The sequence below is a fragment of the Rhopalosiphum padi genome, chromosome 3 (assembly GCF_020882245.1).
Source record: "Rhopalosiphum padi isolate XX-2018 chromosome 3, ASM2088224v1, whole genome shotgun sequence".
NCBI classification, from domain to species: Eukaryota; Metazoa; Arthropoda; class Insecta; order Hemiptera; family Aphididae; genus Rhopalosiphum; species Rhopalosiphum padi.
Window position 1 is genome coordinate 45758828 of NC_083599.1, and position 18270 is coordinate 45777097.

At 24.9% G+C, this 18270-nt stretch overlaps 2 protein-coding genes across 2 annotated transcripts; one reads left to right on the forward strand and one right to left on the reverse strand.

Annotated features, from left to right (window-relative positions):
- Nucleotides 1-3252: 3252 nt before the first annotated feature.
- Nucleotides 3253-10377, reverse strand: LOC132926370 (protein O-mannosyltransferase 1). Its single transcript, XM_060990722.1, has 14 exons — nt 10057-10377; nt 9472-9692; nt 9266-9390; nt 8586-8762; nt 8357-8525; nt 8035-8287; nt 7791-7973; nt 7487-7660; nt 7154-7267; nt 6943-7096; nt 6659-6882; nt 6450-6576; nt 6213-6387; nt 3253-6152 (listed from the first exon to the last, which is right to left on the reverse strand). The coding sequence occupies exons 1-14, from the start codon at nt 10144-10146 to the stop codon at nt 5975-5977; spliced, it is 2364 nt and encodes a 787-aa protein (XP_060846705.1). The 5' UTR covers nt 10147-10377; the 3' UTR covers nt 3253-5974.
- An 828-nt stretch (nt 10378-11205) lies between these two features.
- Nucleotides 11206-17030, forward strand: LOC132924232 (phosphatidylinositol N-acetylglucosaminyltransferase subunit Q). The gene is made up of 6 exons (XM_060988410.1): nt 11206-12199; nt 12263-12398; nt 13126-13270; nt 16199-16385; nt 16455-16569; nt 16690-17030. The coding sequence occupies exons 1-6, from the start codon at nt 11444-11446 to the stop codon at nt 16878-16880; spliced, it is 1530 nt and encodes a 509-aa protein (XP_060844393.1). The 5' UTR covers nt 11206-11443; the 3' UTR covers nt 16881-17030.
- The last annotated feature ends 1240 nt before the right edge of the window (nt 17031-18270 follow it).

An 18270-nucleotide genomic window follows, 5' to 3' on the forward strand; every position in this document is an offset into this window, starting at 1 on the left:
AACATAATAATTAAGAAATTATTGATAGCAAAAATAAAATTTAATTATTTATTTTAAATAATAATTAATATTATATTTTTTTAAGCAAGTTATTAATAGAAGCTTAAAATAATAAAAAATATATTAATATCATTGAATTTGATCAAAGGCATTTAAGTATGTACCTACCTAACTACATTTTTAATTTAATGTGAACACTTTTTCATAAACTACTAAAATAACTAAAATTATAAGGCAATGAAGTTAACTTTATACTTCATATAACTGGTATAGGCTTGAATCGATTGTCAGGTTAAAATTATAAATAATGAAAAAAAAACATCACTGATAACTCAGTTACACAAAACTTGAACAATAATATTACAAGTCTTGAAGTAGTCAGGTTCTGAAAGTCCTATTTGTGTATAGAATAACACTTTATTGATAATTAACTGTTTATAAATATCTAATATACAATTTTTAAATGGATATGATCACTACTAACTTAACCAGATAATTTTAAACTGTACAAAACTGGTTTGTTCAATTGCAGCAGTTATTCAATATTTATTTTTATAAGCATGCATTATTATTATTCTGAAAATATGTCTGCATTCCATAAACAGTTTTTTTATTTTTTAAAACTTTTATCATTCTTATAAACATTGGACATTCATAGGAAACTATGATCAAGCTTCTTTTGAAAAACTTCCATTTCAAGCTGTATTTGACATCTGATAAGTGTCATTTATACGATAAACCATTATATTAATCTATTCAAAGGGTCACTGGTAAAAAATTAAATTTTCAACGGTTTTAAAGTTTTACGCTCATTGAAGTGTAACATTCTTGGATGTAAAATATAAATTCTGTAAATAAATTTTTAATTCATCACCTTTAGAATTAATCACTTTAGTCTAACAAATCGATACACTATAAAAATATATTCTTTATTTTTCCTTCAAACTGCACTCGACTAAATCGTAAATCGTAATTAAATATAATATAGTGATTTAATGGTTATATTATTTTTTTGGTTTTAACAGTGTTGAAATTGGTAAATAATCAAAATTTACCATTCTTAATTTCTTTATTAACTGTTGTTTTACATATTTTTTTATTAATGTTTAAGTAAGAAACATAAGAATTCTAATAATCATCAGTACTTTATTTTTTTATGTCATACTCAATCAATTTCATTTTGATAAGCGGTCTAAATGTTTTTACAATTTATCTCATACGATGGGAAATATTATCTCTTAAATGTTTTCTTTATAGTTTTGTAATAATCAAGCAATAGTACCATAAATTTAATAAATATTTTTGGCAGTAATACATATTACATACATCACTGTACTCAATTCAGTAGTGTACTCTATACTGTTAAGAACTGTTTGTAATTTTTAATATTTATTTTTTGTTTGTAATAAATCAGCAACTTTGCATAATATTTGTATGCCTTTATTGTAATCTAATCTCTTTCTCATAATATAATTTGTATTTCTTAATATATTATAAAGTTACTTTTTTTTAATAAGTTTAAAATAATATTTGCAAGGTAAGAAATCAATTTGTCACCTACTCACAATAATATAACCAAATTTCTGCTCTTATACAGTTCTATGGTTTTAAAAGGTTTTCTATAGGCTTTTAACCAAGCAAAAAATGTTTTACCAAAATTTATAGAAATAAAAAAAAAAAGTTTGAATTGTCTTAATATAACTAAAAGTACAACTTATAATAAACCTTAAATTAAATTTTAAAAATTTTTTGAATTGCCAATTATTTTTTATCGTGGCATTTCAAAAAAAAAGACGAAAATCGAAAATTTCAATTGCCTATAATAGCTTAAAAAAAATTCAAAATATTTAAAAAATTTAATCGTAAATATATTACGCTAATATAAATATTTGGTGAAAATATGAAGTATTTAGTATGATTCGTTTTTGAGTCCATTAAAATAAAAAAATCGATTTAGTTGAAAACAGGTTGTGTGTAAAAAGTCCTGTTTTTCCGCTACTTTTTTTAGGGTTTTTACAGACGCTTTTGTAAGCTACTCAGTGATGTAAAAATCAAAGATGCAGGCGGAGCATAGCACTGGGGCCCGCAACTGGAGCCGTCAATTTTTTTTTAAATTTTATTTTATTTTATTCATAATTATTATATTATTATTAGGGCTCGGGACTTCTAGGAGTCTGCATGTTTTTAAATAATTATTAAAAATATAGCTAAGTAATATAGATTATAGAAGTTTGTTACAAAAAATTCCCATAGTGTGAAGTCAGTCCGACTTTTTTATGTATCTCAAGAAAGAGGAGCCCATATACATTTGTTTGCATCTGGGTCTTTGACATTCTAGTTACAGCACTGAAACTACTGGAAATTTTTTACTTTTGACCCCTATCCCCTCCCCATAGTACCAATTAGAATTGGCAAGTTTAGTAAATATTTAATAATGCAGTTTATAGTCATTATTCGTCTAGATATTGAAATACTATAAGTATAAACAGATTGAAACAAAGAAAAATAAATAATTCTTTTGTATGAGTTATTAAATTTATATTTAATTTAGATTATATATGAAAAAGAATTTACGTAAATTATTATTTGCATAATTAATATGATTTAAGTCTATAATCAAGAATTAAACCAAAATATTTTAATTCCCTCGCATTTTTAAGTTCAACACACTTTGGCCAACATGTACTATTTGAAACTGTAACACATTTTAAAGAATAAACTATTAAACTATTTTTATTTAAAGTATTACACTTTTGTAAGTTAAGACTAATATATTTAGATTTGAGTAAGTTTTTAAAAAAAAAAAAACAAATATGAACTCACTAGGTTATAGAACAAATTTTTAACTCGCTTGGCTACACATTGAAGACATGTAAAAAAATATATGCAATCTCTGAGGACAAGGTGTGAAAGTTTTTACCATAGGCTATGTTTCTTAGTAAAAAGGTCACGAGGCATCTTATGAGTTGATAAGATATATATATTTACATTTTTAATTAGATTATAGACTAATAACTATTTTATAATAATTACAAATTTTAAATGCTCCAGTCTTGCTGATGAAATATGTACACAATGTACAAATAAATAAATATAATTAGTCAAAGTACTTTTGGAGTATAAATAATTTTTACTAGACTGAGCATACTAACCATTATTCTTACCATTTATCAACAGAAATTAAAGTTATTTTACAATCATTAATTGTAATTTTTTTCATAAAATATTTAATATAAACTGTAAACATAAACGTGTTTGTAAAATTATTTATTTTCAGATCTATAAATAATAAATACACATTAAAAATATCAAAAAAGGTATAACAATTTTACATAGAGCTAAAAATATGGCTATAACAAAAATTAAATTATATAAAATAATATTTAATAATAACCTTGATATTGCAAATCGTATATTTACTTACTAAATAAAGACCTATCACAATAATTATTATGGAAATAATAAAAATTAATCAGCCAAATACACACAATGTAAATGTTATTTAATAATTAAAAAGTTTAAAATAAATTTGAATATTATATTAAATCGGATTAATGAGGAAAAATCCAAATACTGAAACATGATAGTTATGAGATATAACTTAGGAACAAGACATTTTATTGTAAATAATAATATTTTGAAAGGGCGATAAATTTTAAATACTTAAGGGTAAATATTAACGAAAACATCAACAGCCATGAAGGAATAAAACTATATTGGTAGCAGCAACTAAAAATAGTGACTAATACCATTATTTATTCATTCTTTTGCAGAGGATAAAAATGGATAAAAAAAATTGCTATATTAATACTAATCTTTTTGAAGCATATTTAGACCAAAAAGAATCATCTAAGGAGAACCCAAGATACAGAAATTTGTACAAAGAAACAAATATATTTGGAGTTTCCTTGAGAGTTCAGGCAAAGTTAGATCAATCGTGCATAGAAGTCAGAGTACACTATAAGATAGAAATCAAACACAAAATACTCTAAAAGATAGCTTATGCAATGATGAAAAGATATGACTGTCAAAGAATTGTCACTATTACAAGTAAAAATAAAGAACAATTAGGGAAGGAGATGGAGTGATGAAGGTTTTTAGTAGTACTGATAATGGACCTTAACATTTCATATAAAAAAGGCAGAGCTAAAAAGATGAAGAAATAAATGTATTACAAGTAATAATTTAATAATGAAAATATTATTAAATGAAAGTTATAAATTATAGTTTCATTTAATAAATTAATTATTTGAAATAACAAAATATAACAAGCAGTGTGTACTTGACTATTATTTACAGAAATATCTTGATACTAAATCATACTAATTATACTAATTAATAAATACTTAAAATTAGGTTAGTAATACTAATATATTTTATAATACCCTGTGTAAAATGTTGTTCAATAAAATTGTAAATAAATCACAATAAAAATATACTTTTATCATAAACTACAATATAAATACATGCATATAAAAAAATATATATAACTTATTCAATTATTTTATGACATATCAGTCATATTATGATGAAATATTTTTAGTTTAAAAATTATTTTAAATAGATCTAATTAAAATAAATACATGAAATTAAAGTTAAGTAGATAATTTAAGTAGTTATTTGTTTGTAACTTAAAAATAAAAATAAGAAATACTGTTTATGTAATTTATTATTTCAGTTTAAAAACAAATATTAAAAGCCACATTGAATAAAACTTGTGTTAATGAATCAATAAATATTTTCAAAAGAAACATTTGGGCAACCAAAATCTTACAGTATTCTAAGGTGATTTAGTCAAAAAACTACCTTTCTATTCGAATACTGCAGTATTATTTACATGATATAAATATATTTTATAGCAATATCAGTAAAAAAGACTAAAATCATTGGATTCCAGTAGAGATCTATATATTAATAATAATTTGTCAAAATTATTTAAAAAAATCATAATTTTTTTACCAGTTCTTTCAATGTAATAAATGGTTGTAAATATAAGGAATAAAATAATTTAATAATGGTGTTTGGACGTTATGACAATTATATATTTATACCTTTGATGGTATTTATATTGAATAACAGAAAAAAAATGGCGAGTACTTACAATGCAACCTGTTTATGTTGAAAATTATAAATGGATACCACATTTAAAAAAAATTTGGCGAAAACCATGAGTATCTAACAATATTAACTATTATATACTAAAAAAAAAAAAAAAAAATGTTAGTAAATAATACCATATGTCTCTTGTGTTGTGTAAAAGTATATTAGGTTTATGTAATAATAATTATTAAATAAATTACTATTCTTTAAATTTGTTTAAAAAGTTTTTAAACGTGTATAATTAAATAGTAGTTAAATTATGATGTAAGAGAGCCTAATATTTTCATTTTTCATCTGTAGATAGACTCAATGAACAACAATGTGAATTGGTAGTTATAAGTCTGTGTTGACTTTTAAATAGTTAATATTAAGAGGACATCACACCTGAATGTGTAGTCTCCATTTGACATAACATTTAACAAAGCAAATTTGTGTTCTGTAGAACACATTATGTGTTGTTAGCTTTAATAGTGGAGTGAATTTACTTATTATCAAAGTTAAAGATTAGAACATTATCAGTAATGCAGCGTTGGATTGTTTTTTGATATTTAAATTTATAAGTTAGGTATAAGAATATTTGATTTCTAATAATTTACATACTCAAATTTTGAGTATACATGCACAACACATGCAGGTGTGGTGTCCTCTTTAAATAATATTCTTTTTATTTAATCTAGTTTTTTTTTTTTTTTAATAAACATATTATTTAATAAAAAAAATTGAAAAAACTAATGAACATAATAGTGGATGAATTATAATGCATATTTTAATATAATAGATGACTAAAATTTGAACGAAATGCTAATTAATAATTGTTGTCATAGTAAGTCAACCAGTTAAGTAACTTATTAGTATAATCACCAAATTATTAAACTTATGGTTTATGAATAATGAAGTCCCAAGTATCTTTCCAACGTAGTTTAAAAACTTCTTTAGATGTTAAAGGAGAAGTTCCATAACTGAAGACAATGAACTTTTTGAATACATACATAACACTTAAAATCCATATGCAAAGACTTAAATGAAAAATAAATCTTGGAATCAATTTTTTTCTGTAAATAGACAATAATATAAATGATATTATATTAATTAATTAATTTTAAATTACATACTTAACAATATTTGCTAGATGTTGTAAAAACGCAGCGCATAGTAATATCTTAAATACAAGAGCAGGCAAATAATGATGTAAAAACAATGTACGATCAATAAAAAAATATGGAATATAATGCAAGCCATATCCAACAACTAAAACTTCTCCAATTGTTTTGAATTGTTCCCATTCATCTAGTAAATAATAAAAAAAATAGTTAATATGAATACTACTCATAAAATGTTAAGTTACATACCTAAAGGTAAATCAAAAATTTGTCTTCTTTGGCGCAGCAAATAAAAAGCAAAGAATGATAAATATAATAATAGACATATTGTAGATGAATACCATACGACAATGTTTCCCAACAGGTGAATTTGTCCCTGTTGTGTAATTTTAAACAAACAATTATAATAATACATACATACAATGATAAATAATATGTATCAAATTTAATGTACTAACATTATCATGTTCACTTAACCAATAAGCAACTCCTCGAACCATTAATGGCCAATCAAGAGGTTCACTACTGTACATGTGTGAATGAACATTTTGGGTGTTTGGTGAAGAAAATATAATTTTGTATTGTAATTCCCAAAATCTTTCCCAAAGCCCCAATTTTGTTCCTTTTGATGGTATCATTTCAGCAGCGACAAGTTCACGTTCTCTTTCTTTTTCATTTTCGCCTGAAGCAAGGTTATTGTTACAGAGAAATATTACATAACTAAAATTATTAAAAATAATACTTTTGGTATAGCGATGTTCTTCAACATTCCATACTGTATCATCTTGAAATATTATCTTATCTGTAACCACTTCATGCTGATTAAATCCCCAATCTGGCAACTGTCTACCACTAAACTTCAATGCTTGCGTTGAATTTAAATGAGTTAGTATTACCTTAAGAACATAGAATTAAAATAAATACATTTTTTTTTTTTGTTTAAGTAAATATACCTGTGAATTAATAGCTTGCCAAACATTTCCAAATTGATCACGATTGATTATTTCCACTTTCCACAGATTTTGAGCCGGCATAGAAACATTATAATCAATGTAACATGATACTTCCTAAAACAATTAATACAATTATAAGATATGGCAATTTTTGTTAGATTTAATTTTTTTAGTTTACATTCAATTTATGCTTAGTTGCATAAGACATTGATTAATTTAATAGTATACTGAAATTTAAGGAACCAGATCATACACTCACTATTGTTTCAATAAATATTTAGGATTTTTATATGCAACTTGGCAATAAATTGTTTAGTTTAAATAAAAATATACTTGATTCTGTGGTGATACAGGTGCTGCTACGTCATGAGAATTTAAAGCACGACTTGTCATTCCATGTACCAGCTGAATAATATCACCATGTTTTATACCATCAGGGTCCTTTGTATTTTCTACTGCTAATGTATTTCTTTCTGGTCTTTTAACTATCCACCAATTATTTACGTCCTGTATACAATAATCATTAGAAAAGTTTAAAGTTATGAAATTATAATATATGATTGATTTTTAACTATATAAAAATTAATGAAACAATTTGTACAGCAAATTATATTATATGTACAATTGTATAATTAACCTTAAATGTATAGCATGTAACTTGTTGCTGATGAGAACTTCCTCGTTTATCAGCATATTTGATAGGATAAACATGAGTATGTGAGTGAAGCCAACATGTCCTTCCATGTGTATGACGTAATGTAATTTGTGATCCATGTGAAACATGCAAAGGTTGACCTTTGGTAATAGACGCTAGTCCACCCTAAAAAAAAATATGTATTTAAAAAATAATAGACCAACTATAAAAAATAACAAAAACTTACTTCTAGACTAGCTTGAAAAGCACTTGTCATAACACTATCGTGTGGTCCTGCTTTATTCAAAATTATAAGATGGATGAAAAATACAGAAAAATAAATGGCAATGGATATTGAAAATGTAATAATACATCTTAATATCACACACAAGAAAATAGTAAAATCTGATAGACGTTTATCACCTAAATGGTTAACCCAGAAATCTCTACAGATTATCCATAAGCTCAAAAGCCACGAGAGAAGTCCAACATACTTGACACTATAAAAAAAAATAATATATTTTTAATCTACAATTTATATGTAATAATATAGTTAATATTAAATTTACCATGTAGCCATAGTTAGACAAATAGAAGCAATTATTAAGTAAGTCAAAGCCCAAGGTGATTTCATATTCAGTCTTTTATACTTTAACACAAATAACAATCCACATAATGTAAAAAATATTAATATAGACTCCATCAAGATGAATCGAGATTGTGTTAATAATGTGTTTTCTAAAAGAGGAAATTTAATTAGTTAATAATAATAAAAAAATAAAAATAAAAATATATTACCACAAAGGAGAAGAAATGCAGCAAGAGCAGCGCACCAATGTCGACAACCTAGTTCCAACATTAATTGATATGCAACAGGAATAATCAAACTACCACATAATGCTGGTACAAAACGTAAACCAAATAATGGGACATCATCACTAAATTCACTCCCAATTCTTTCAAATTTAAATTGACCTAATTAACATATTTATAAATAATATTGATTAAACCTTAAAATAAATAATTAAAAAACACAACAAATAATTTTTATTTCCTTGATTATATAATATACAGTGTACTCTCGATTATTCGCGAGCGGACTATCCGTGTTGCGGATTATCAGTTGTCTTCCTCGGAATCATCAATATACCTATATGTATACAAATATATCTTTACATTATTCATCATTATTGGTTTAATTGGGTTGTGATAGCCAATTACTCGGTAACGACGTAAAATACAACACACTTGTTTAATAAATATTAATACTTTTTGGTAATTGTTGATATGTTTAATTAGTAATTTTAATTTTGCAGATTATTGAAAGTACACAGTATTAACGTTTGATGAAATGTTTATTTTTGATTTATTGAAATAGAAATTACTTTTCATACTATACTAAAGCATTATATTATGTATAGAATAAAATAAATAATGAGTACAACATTATATAAAATCAATTATAGGAAAGAACATACCATTGTAATTATATAAATATGCAACAGCTGCTATTAATTGCTTCCCAAGTGGTGGATGAGTGTCAAAGAAAAATGTTCGCTTCATATATAAACTAACATATTTTCCGTGGTGAAGCTCATCAAATCTGTATTTTTTGAAAAATATGTATTAGAAAATATAAATACGTATAAATTCATTTTAATATAACATAAGCAAATATTCTTACACAACATTACGGGGTTGATCAAGTTTAAAAAATCTTGATGACAGAGCTGACATAAAGAGTATTACTGCCAATAAATTTATTTCAATACTTATTTTAAAATTGTTAAATATATCAGGTTTTTGATCGTTGATTAATTTTTGTTCATTAATTAATTTTTGTTCGTTGATTACTTTTTGTTCGTTGGTTTCATGATTTTTAGTAATACATTCAAGTTCTTTTTGCTAGAAAAGTAAGATTCATACAATTCTTTGAAGTACATAAATTAAATAATTTGATAGTTATATTTGATAATAATTAGAATGTAAATTATTGGCGATGATAACAAAATAAGTATTATACAAAAAACATTTATAAAATTATAAATTATAAAATGTTTCAACAAGAATTAGATACTCTTGTGTTGCTTTAATTTATAATCTTAAAATTCTAATTGGAAAAGTTGAGTGGTTACATCAATGTTCATTATATATGAATTTCCAATATTTCATCAAGCACAATAAATTGTGTTTAAGATTTGTGTTCAAAGTCGATACTTTCAGTACATATCTATCCACTCATATTAAAATATCATAATTATAAACAAACCTGGTTTTCAGTACTTTCAGCTTTGTTCTTTTTCCTTGTCTGTTTTTTATTTTTGGACTTGACTGACCGGTCATCGGTTTGCTTTTCCATCGCTAATGATTGTAACTGTTCTATTCTAACAATGTAGAGCTTGAGCGATATTTAATACGTGTACATTCTTAGTTACTATGGGGTGTTTCTACTTAAATTTAGTCATTTAAAATTGAATTTTAACGGTTAGCAGTCCCTGTTTGGGAAAAAAATTTAAAAAAATTCTCTTAGAGCTATGCTGGTGCATTGCGTTAGCTTTGCTGACATGTCAATCGGACAACTACCAAGAATGATAATACGAACCGTGTTACTGAAGATAAAAATAAGATAAGGAAATATGATAAGACGTAATTCGCACGATCTGACAAGTTTAGGTAGCAATGCAGCGTCTTGTATGGTCCACAGTTAGTAGTGGTTCGACATTATAAAAACATTATATTATATTATATCTCTAAACGATCTGGTGTACATCATAAATCCCCATTAGTGTATTTAAATTTAATAAGATAATTATATCGAGTCAGTTGTATTAGGAAAAAAATTTCCTTCTGTACCTACTTTGAGGAGGAGGGTTATTGGTAAAAAAAAATAAGTTTTATAATCCTAAAAAGCCAAGTTTATTGCTACGTTATCCACCGTATTGTAATTGGCGGTTGGATCATGATATCAATGAATATTCTCAATCCGCCGAAAATTTCTAGTTGAGTCGAACTCAACTTTTGGAAACGAAAAAATTTTTTAATTAAATCGAAATCAATGTTGTTAAATACATTTTGTATATTTGTAACATAAATTATAATTTTACGTAAAATATTCAATCAATGATTATTTACGTCATTGATGTATTATGTCGACAACAATTTTTTTTGAAAAAATTGTGTTGTGTGGAGGTGCTGTTAAGGTGCCCGTAAAGGATAAAATGTTACGATCACATTGATCGATTCATTATTTTTAGGGGTTAAAAATATTAGTGTAGGTTGTAGGTAGAGTAAAAAGATTTATGTAGAATAAAATTTGATTTCAGTTTGCAAAGATTTATCCGTGATAATATAATACCATAAAATCTATGGCATAGAGTAAGACGAATGATAAGATGCCTGGTTTTAGATAACAAAATTAGTATTCTGATTCTCAATCGCAATCGTATCATTCGTAATTATTCGTATCCGATTTTTAATTTTGAATATTATAAACCGAATATTACGTAATCTAACTGTCTATCGACGTTTTTATTATTTTTTTTTTACAAATTAAACACTTATTTTCCAAGCTATTCCATGATGGAGAATGATTTTGGTGATCATGAATCATGACATAAGTACATGAGTCAATAGTGTTATTTCCCAAGTTTTGTAATATGGAAAATAAACAAGTGATTTTTTTCCCAAAAACACTATTAGGGACTAGTGACGTTACGATTGAACTATTAGGATTCATCAAGCTTATAAAAAACGTCAGGTATTATTATGTACTTCCAAATTATAAAAAGAACACCAACACGGGATGTAAAGTGAATATAATAGGCCACTTTACCAAAACTGATTGTCGGGTCTGTTTCAAACGTACAGTTGCTAATATTCTGTGCATTACTGAAATCAATGGAAATTTAAATGCAAGTTTGTTGCCTGGACAACTTGATAATTTTGTGCTCGTCATATATGATGCTTCAAGATTGTACGACTATGGGACACTATTCAAATATGAAGGTGATACTCAGAAATTCATTAGTTTCATAATGCTGTCCAAATGGCTATCTAGTACAGAAAATGTGCAGAGACAGTATCTTCTGTCAGAAGTTGTAATGTTTCAAAGATTTACTAAATATTTGTTGATTATACTCAATATGCTTATAAGCAGTCTTGAAATAAAGATTGTACAGTTTACAATATTACGATTGACATTATTTAAACACATATTGGGTGTAATCAAAAATTATGTTTGGCTCATCGACAATCTCCTACATAATAAACACATTTTATCAAGAGCAAAATCAATTAATTATTTGATGTCATGTATTTGTGATGCAGTTCTCGGAATAATAATCCTGTATATTCTTAATACTACATTTACTTCGTCAAACGAATTATTCTCCTACATTTCAAGTATTTCACATGTAAACAAATTTAACATATTTATAAGAATTTATCTTACTTAAAATAGTCATTTTTATTTACAGCAAGTGATTAAAGTGCTACAGGGTACGCTGCAATGGCTTATGGGTAGTCCAGCAGGGTTAAAACTCAATGATCCTCTTAACAGTTTACTTGGAACATGTTTTCTTTATTTGGTCAATCTCTGGTGGTCATTTTTAGGTAGGTAATGTATATCTATTAATTAAGTAATTAAATGCTTTGATATAATCTAATTATTAATCAAACATTAATTACAATAATAAATAAATAAATAAACATATTTATTTATTAGGTACACTCATTACAGTAAAATACACACGTTTTTTTATCGTCTTGTGTACAATTTTTCTTTTATATAAAATATAAATTATATATTTAGTACCTATATTTAATTACTATTAATGAAGCTCGGCTGGTGCCAATTAATAAATGAAACACCCATAATTCTAGATTTGAGCTATAAACCTATATTATAAAATTTTTACTTTATCTATAATATACTTATTGGATTCTTTTATGTTTAAATGAAGAATGATGATTAAGAGTTAAATTTATTTTTGGTTCAATATATATTAACATGAAAATTATAATTATTTTATTTACTGAGCAATTATGACTAAGTCGAACTAGCTGTTTTATTACTACAGTAATCAAGCAGTAGTTTTTACTGGTTGTATTTAATATCAATTATTTATTTATTTTAGGACTCTGAGAACCAAGTTCCTCATTTATAGTAGATCAAGTGCTATTATTATTATACAATACAATATGCATAGACTATAGTACTTAGCTTTGCATAGTGTTAAATATATGTAATATATATTTGTTTTTTTTTATTAATACAGACCAAACAATTAATATAAAAATAAAAAGAATAAAATAATAAAACTCTTATCTGTATTTACAGTATTATGTCGGCCATTTTTGGAGTTGACGTTTCAAGTTTATGTTTTCATTGGTATTTTTGGATTATCTTACCAAATAGCAATCATAGAAGATGTATTGGCAATAGTCAGTTTTCATGTTTATTGCATTTATGTGTATGCAGCATGGTGAGGTCAATTTTTTTTGTACTTTAAACTTAATTATTTTGTGCTCTACAAGTTTAAAACTATAGAATTAAAAAAAATGTTCATGAACTAAAAAAATCATTAGTAATTTATTTTAAATTTTAAAAATAGATAAAAAGTATGTTTTTTATTTTTACCTAATTTGGAAACGGTATTCAAATAGTCAAAACATTAGTTATACATTTTCCATTGCTTGTTATATACATATTAAACGTTCTGAAGAGGATTTTTAATTTTGCTTTAAAAATAGATTTAAAAAGAATATGAAATAGTGAAAATGGATTGGTAATATTTTATTTAAAATCTTTTTTTGAAAGTAAATACAAATTTGTAAATTTTTTCTTCAAGTTAAATAGTTCAACACATTTAAGTAATAATTATATTATTTAAAAAATATTTTAATTCAATACTAGTTACATTGGTATCTGATTTTAAATATATTTACTAGCTAACTCAGAATTTCATCATCATAGGATTTTTTTCATCTTCATTATGTTTAATTGTAGAAACAGATAGGTTATTCCAATTTGACTCCTATGTTTAGGTTAGATTATGTTAAACACCTTGATAGTCCTAACATATTACTTTAAAATGTTTAGTATATTAATCAATTATCAGTGGTCCAATCCACCCGTGTGCTTAATATTGAATAAAAATTACAATATTTTTTTTTTAAAGTTATTACCTATTTGAAAACGAATCATGATTATTAATTTTCAAACGAATAGTGTAACGTCTGTTGCTGACTGAAAAATCTATTCAGATTCTGCTTATCACTCTTTATTATTTTAGTGAGAGTCGCATACCCAAAAAAACAGTAAATTTATGGGTCGCCAATATAAAAGGTTAGGAAACACTGCATTATAATGTACATACAACAATCCATATTTTTTGTTATACATTTCAATCGTATCTAAATTGTTAACATGTTTCCGAATAGATTTTGTAAACTTTAGTATGTTTTGCATAATGTTCTTGAACATGCATAATATTATTAATACCTAATACTTAAATATTATAAAATATATTTTGATTTGTGTTTTTAGAACTATAGTGTTCAAATTGTTTACATTAAACAAAAACCTTGTTGCTTAATTGTTGTAGGTATTTTAGTTTTATGAATATTATATCTTTCCTTTTATGAAATAGTATATACTAGAGAATATACCATATAACTATGGACATATAACATATAACTATAAGTATATAACTATGTTTTTAGATATGGCTGTTGAATGTGAAGTAGGTTGATTTAATTTTTTTATAAAATATTTATGAAATTATGATCAACTTTATTCTTTAATTCCTTTTATTACCTTTTATTAATTTTTCAAATCATAAATATGATTATGATTTATGATATTACAATTTTTAAGAATTTTGAATATAAAATAATTTGCAAATTCAACAGTTTTATAAAATATTTCAAATTATAAAAAATGTTATTCAACTTATAATTTACAACTAATTAAGTACTTGCATACATTTTGAGTTTTATATATCAAAATACATAGAATAATATCTTACTTTGGGATAATAAATTAAAAATGTATCTTCAATCAAAAAATCAAACATAATGTTCAGTATATTATTTTAATTTAAAAATAGTAATTTAGTATTTCATATTTTTTTTGTCCAATGTTGCTTGCATTTTAAAACAATAGGTGAAATCCAAAAAATAGCCTAATAAAAATGCATTATCGTAAAATACATTTGATTAACTAATACAAATGAAAAAAAGAATTTAAATATATCAACTTTAAGTTTAATACTAGAATACCAACAGACTAGCCTAGACTAACCTAACCTAGAGTATTAACTATTTCCTATATTTCAGTTGCATGGTATGCTTATAAGTTAGAATATCTGTATAATAATTATAATAAGTCTGTAAACTATAATTTTTAGTTCCTAGATATAAAAGATAATCAAATATGAGAGGGGAAAATATAAAATTCCATAGTTTAAATACCTACCATACATAAATTGGTGTTCATAAAAAAAATTGTTGGCAATAATTTTCTCAATTAACTGCATAAAATATGTAGAGATGCGGTTTTCAAAACATAAAAGTTTATAACTTAACTAGAGCTATATTACAGATCAAAAATATTAAATACAATATTTACAATAAAATAATGAGTATTTTTAAGAAAAAATATTAATTAAGTTTAGAGTACAATTATTGCACTAAAATCCCTTAACACTAAAAAACAGTAACTATACTCTATTAGGAATGAGATTGTACCTCGGCGGCAACCAGTTTTCGTCGAGCGGCAGTCAGACAACATCCGTTTGTCCACACCCTTCCGAGTCAACTATCTGCAGTCCTGCTGTGTAGTAAAGCCACGCCCATGCGCACAAGCTGGCCGCCAAGGTATGATCTCATTCCGAATAGAGTTTATATAAGAGTTGAAAGGGTCTAGGGTCTGGGTTGGCTGCTGACATTAATTATAGTTAATATGATTCATTTTGAAAATAAAATTAACACTTATACTTCTGAATGGTAGCAATAAGTTAGTTGGTGTTTTGTTTTTAATTTAAAAAATGATATAATTGATTTCAAATACAAAATAATTTGTGGTAATGTACTTGATAACTTGCTGGATAAATATAATTAATATCAAAAAATAAAATATAGTTTATGGAAAAGCGTATTTATTTTTAAACTTTGCATAAGTTTAATAATAGCCCTAATTATTTTTACCATGTTTAATTTTATGATTTTAAGATCTTTCTCATTATATTTGATAGTGAATATATTTAAATATTTTGATATCAGATAATGGTTCTATCTCAAATTACATATAATAGTGACTTTTACAATAAGTCAACATGTTATTCTTGTATTCTGTGAATAAAAATTGGAATACAATAAAATGTATAAATTGAAATGTGAATGGTTAATAGGCTATATAACTTACAACGTAAGAGTCTCATGATATTGGCAAAACTTTTCGTGGGAAGAAGTTGTAATCCACAACCAGGAAGGACTACACCTTACACCACACAACAATTGTATGTGGGAACCATATCATTTGCAATATTGTTGTTTCTATTACCGACAACTTTGATCTACTACATTGTATTTGTAGTTGTACGTAAAATACAACATTGTTTATTAATATTGATACATTGAACCTTTTTATTCAATTTTTTTTTATAGATGCGAGCAATTATGGTAATGGCAAAAGGGATTTTAATACGGTTAAGGTACATGCTGCAAGTTCTTCCTGTGTACACGACATTGATATGGTTTGTTAAGCCGAGCAGTTCTGCAGGTCAGTGTTTTATTCACATGTAACATTATGGCCTATTGATCTTGAAAAAATAAAAAAAATAATTATGAATATTGTTAAAACGACCTTAAAACATTATTAATGAAACAAAAATTCCAACAGGTATAATAAAAATGAACATAGTCAACAATGAGAACTCGAGTACAGTGGTTTTGAATACTACAATCGTAGCAGATTCGTGGTGGGCCACAGTGAAGCATTATCTTCCAGAGTTGGTTGAACAGCCACCCTCAGTATCTTGGGTGACTTTAACAAAACGTGTTTGCACGGGTAAAATATTGTATCCAATTTAATTGAAAAGATACAAATACAAACAACTTAGAACATTTAAATTAAACAGGTCTATTAGTAAATTGAAACCGTTAGAAATCAATTACTTGGTTGTACATTTATTTATTTATTTACTTATGCAGTGTATATTATATGCTATAGTGAATTATTGATGGTGTTCAGATGATGATCAAATATTTTTTTTTTTACATTTACTATTTTAGTATGTGAAAATCTCATTTGGTTTGAATAATAATAATAATAATAATAATAATAAAAATTAATGTATGGTTAATGAATAATTCTATTATTAACGTTCATCCATTTATTGGTTGATAAATTATTTTTGTATATTGTCTTCCATTTAATAAATGGTTATAAACAAATTAATATTAAAATTATAATGATACATTTTATATGAATGTATATAAATATATAATGGCTTACAATTTTTACATTTTTCTTAACAAGAGTGCATTACTGGATGCATTTAAATTAAAAAAAAAAAAAAAAAAAAAATTGTAGTATTTGATTAATTAGTCTATCACAATATTCTATACTTACATAATGGAATGTATAGATAATAACAATTAACATGTTCACAACATTGGCATTGAGCTTAGAAGTTTAGTGTTCAATTTATAACATTGTAATACACAAAAAAAATATATATAATAATAATAACAACAAATAACATGTACACAACATTGATATTGAGCACACACATAATATATAAATATATATAAATATATATATATATATAATATAGACTATACAGTAATGTAAACTAATAAAGTTAGAATAAGGTAAGGTTATTAATAGCCAATGGTGGTAAACATGGTCCACAGATCACAGTAGACTGCGAAAAAAAAAAATAATATTAAAATAACAATAAAAAGATCACAATAAACATTTTTTTTAAATAAAAAAAAAATAAAAAAGTAAAAAAATAATAACAAACAAATACCAACGAATCAATATTGAAGTATTGAAGATACTTGTACAGCCCAGAAGTAAATTTAAAATACCAAATAGATATTAAACTTTTTTTTTAAATAACAATATATACAAGTTTTAGTAGATATTTGGTCAAATTAAGACTTCTGAACTGACATAAGTTATGAAATTTGATAACATTTATTGCGAGTATAATACGGTTTTGATCAAGACTTGATAATTAATCTATAAATTTTTTTTGCTATAACTATGCAATATTTTATTCTAATACGCATTTATTTTACTGTCACATAGTTTAAGACATATACGTACTATATAAATTAAGAAAAAAAAACGAGTTAACAATATGATAAAATTATTTTAACAATTGAAAATAAATATACAATAACAGTATTCACATTTATTAGCTAAATATACAATATATTTGATTACATAGTCATTGGAATAGAACAAATG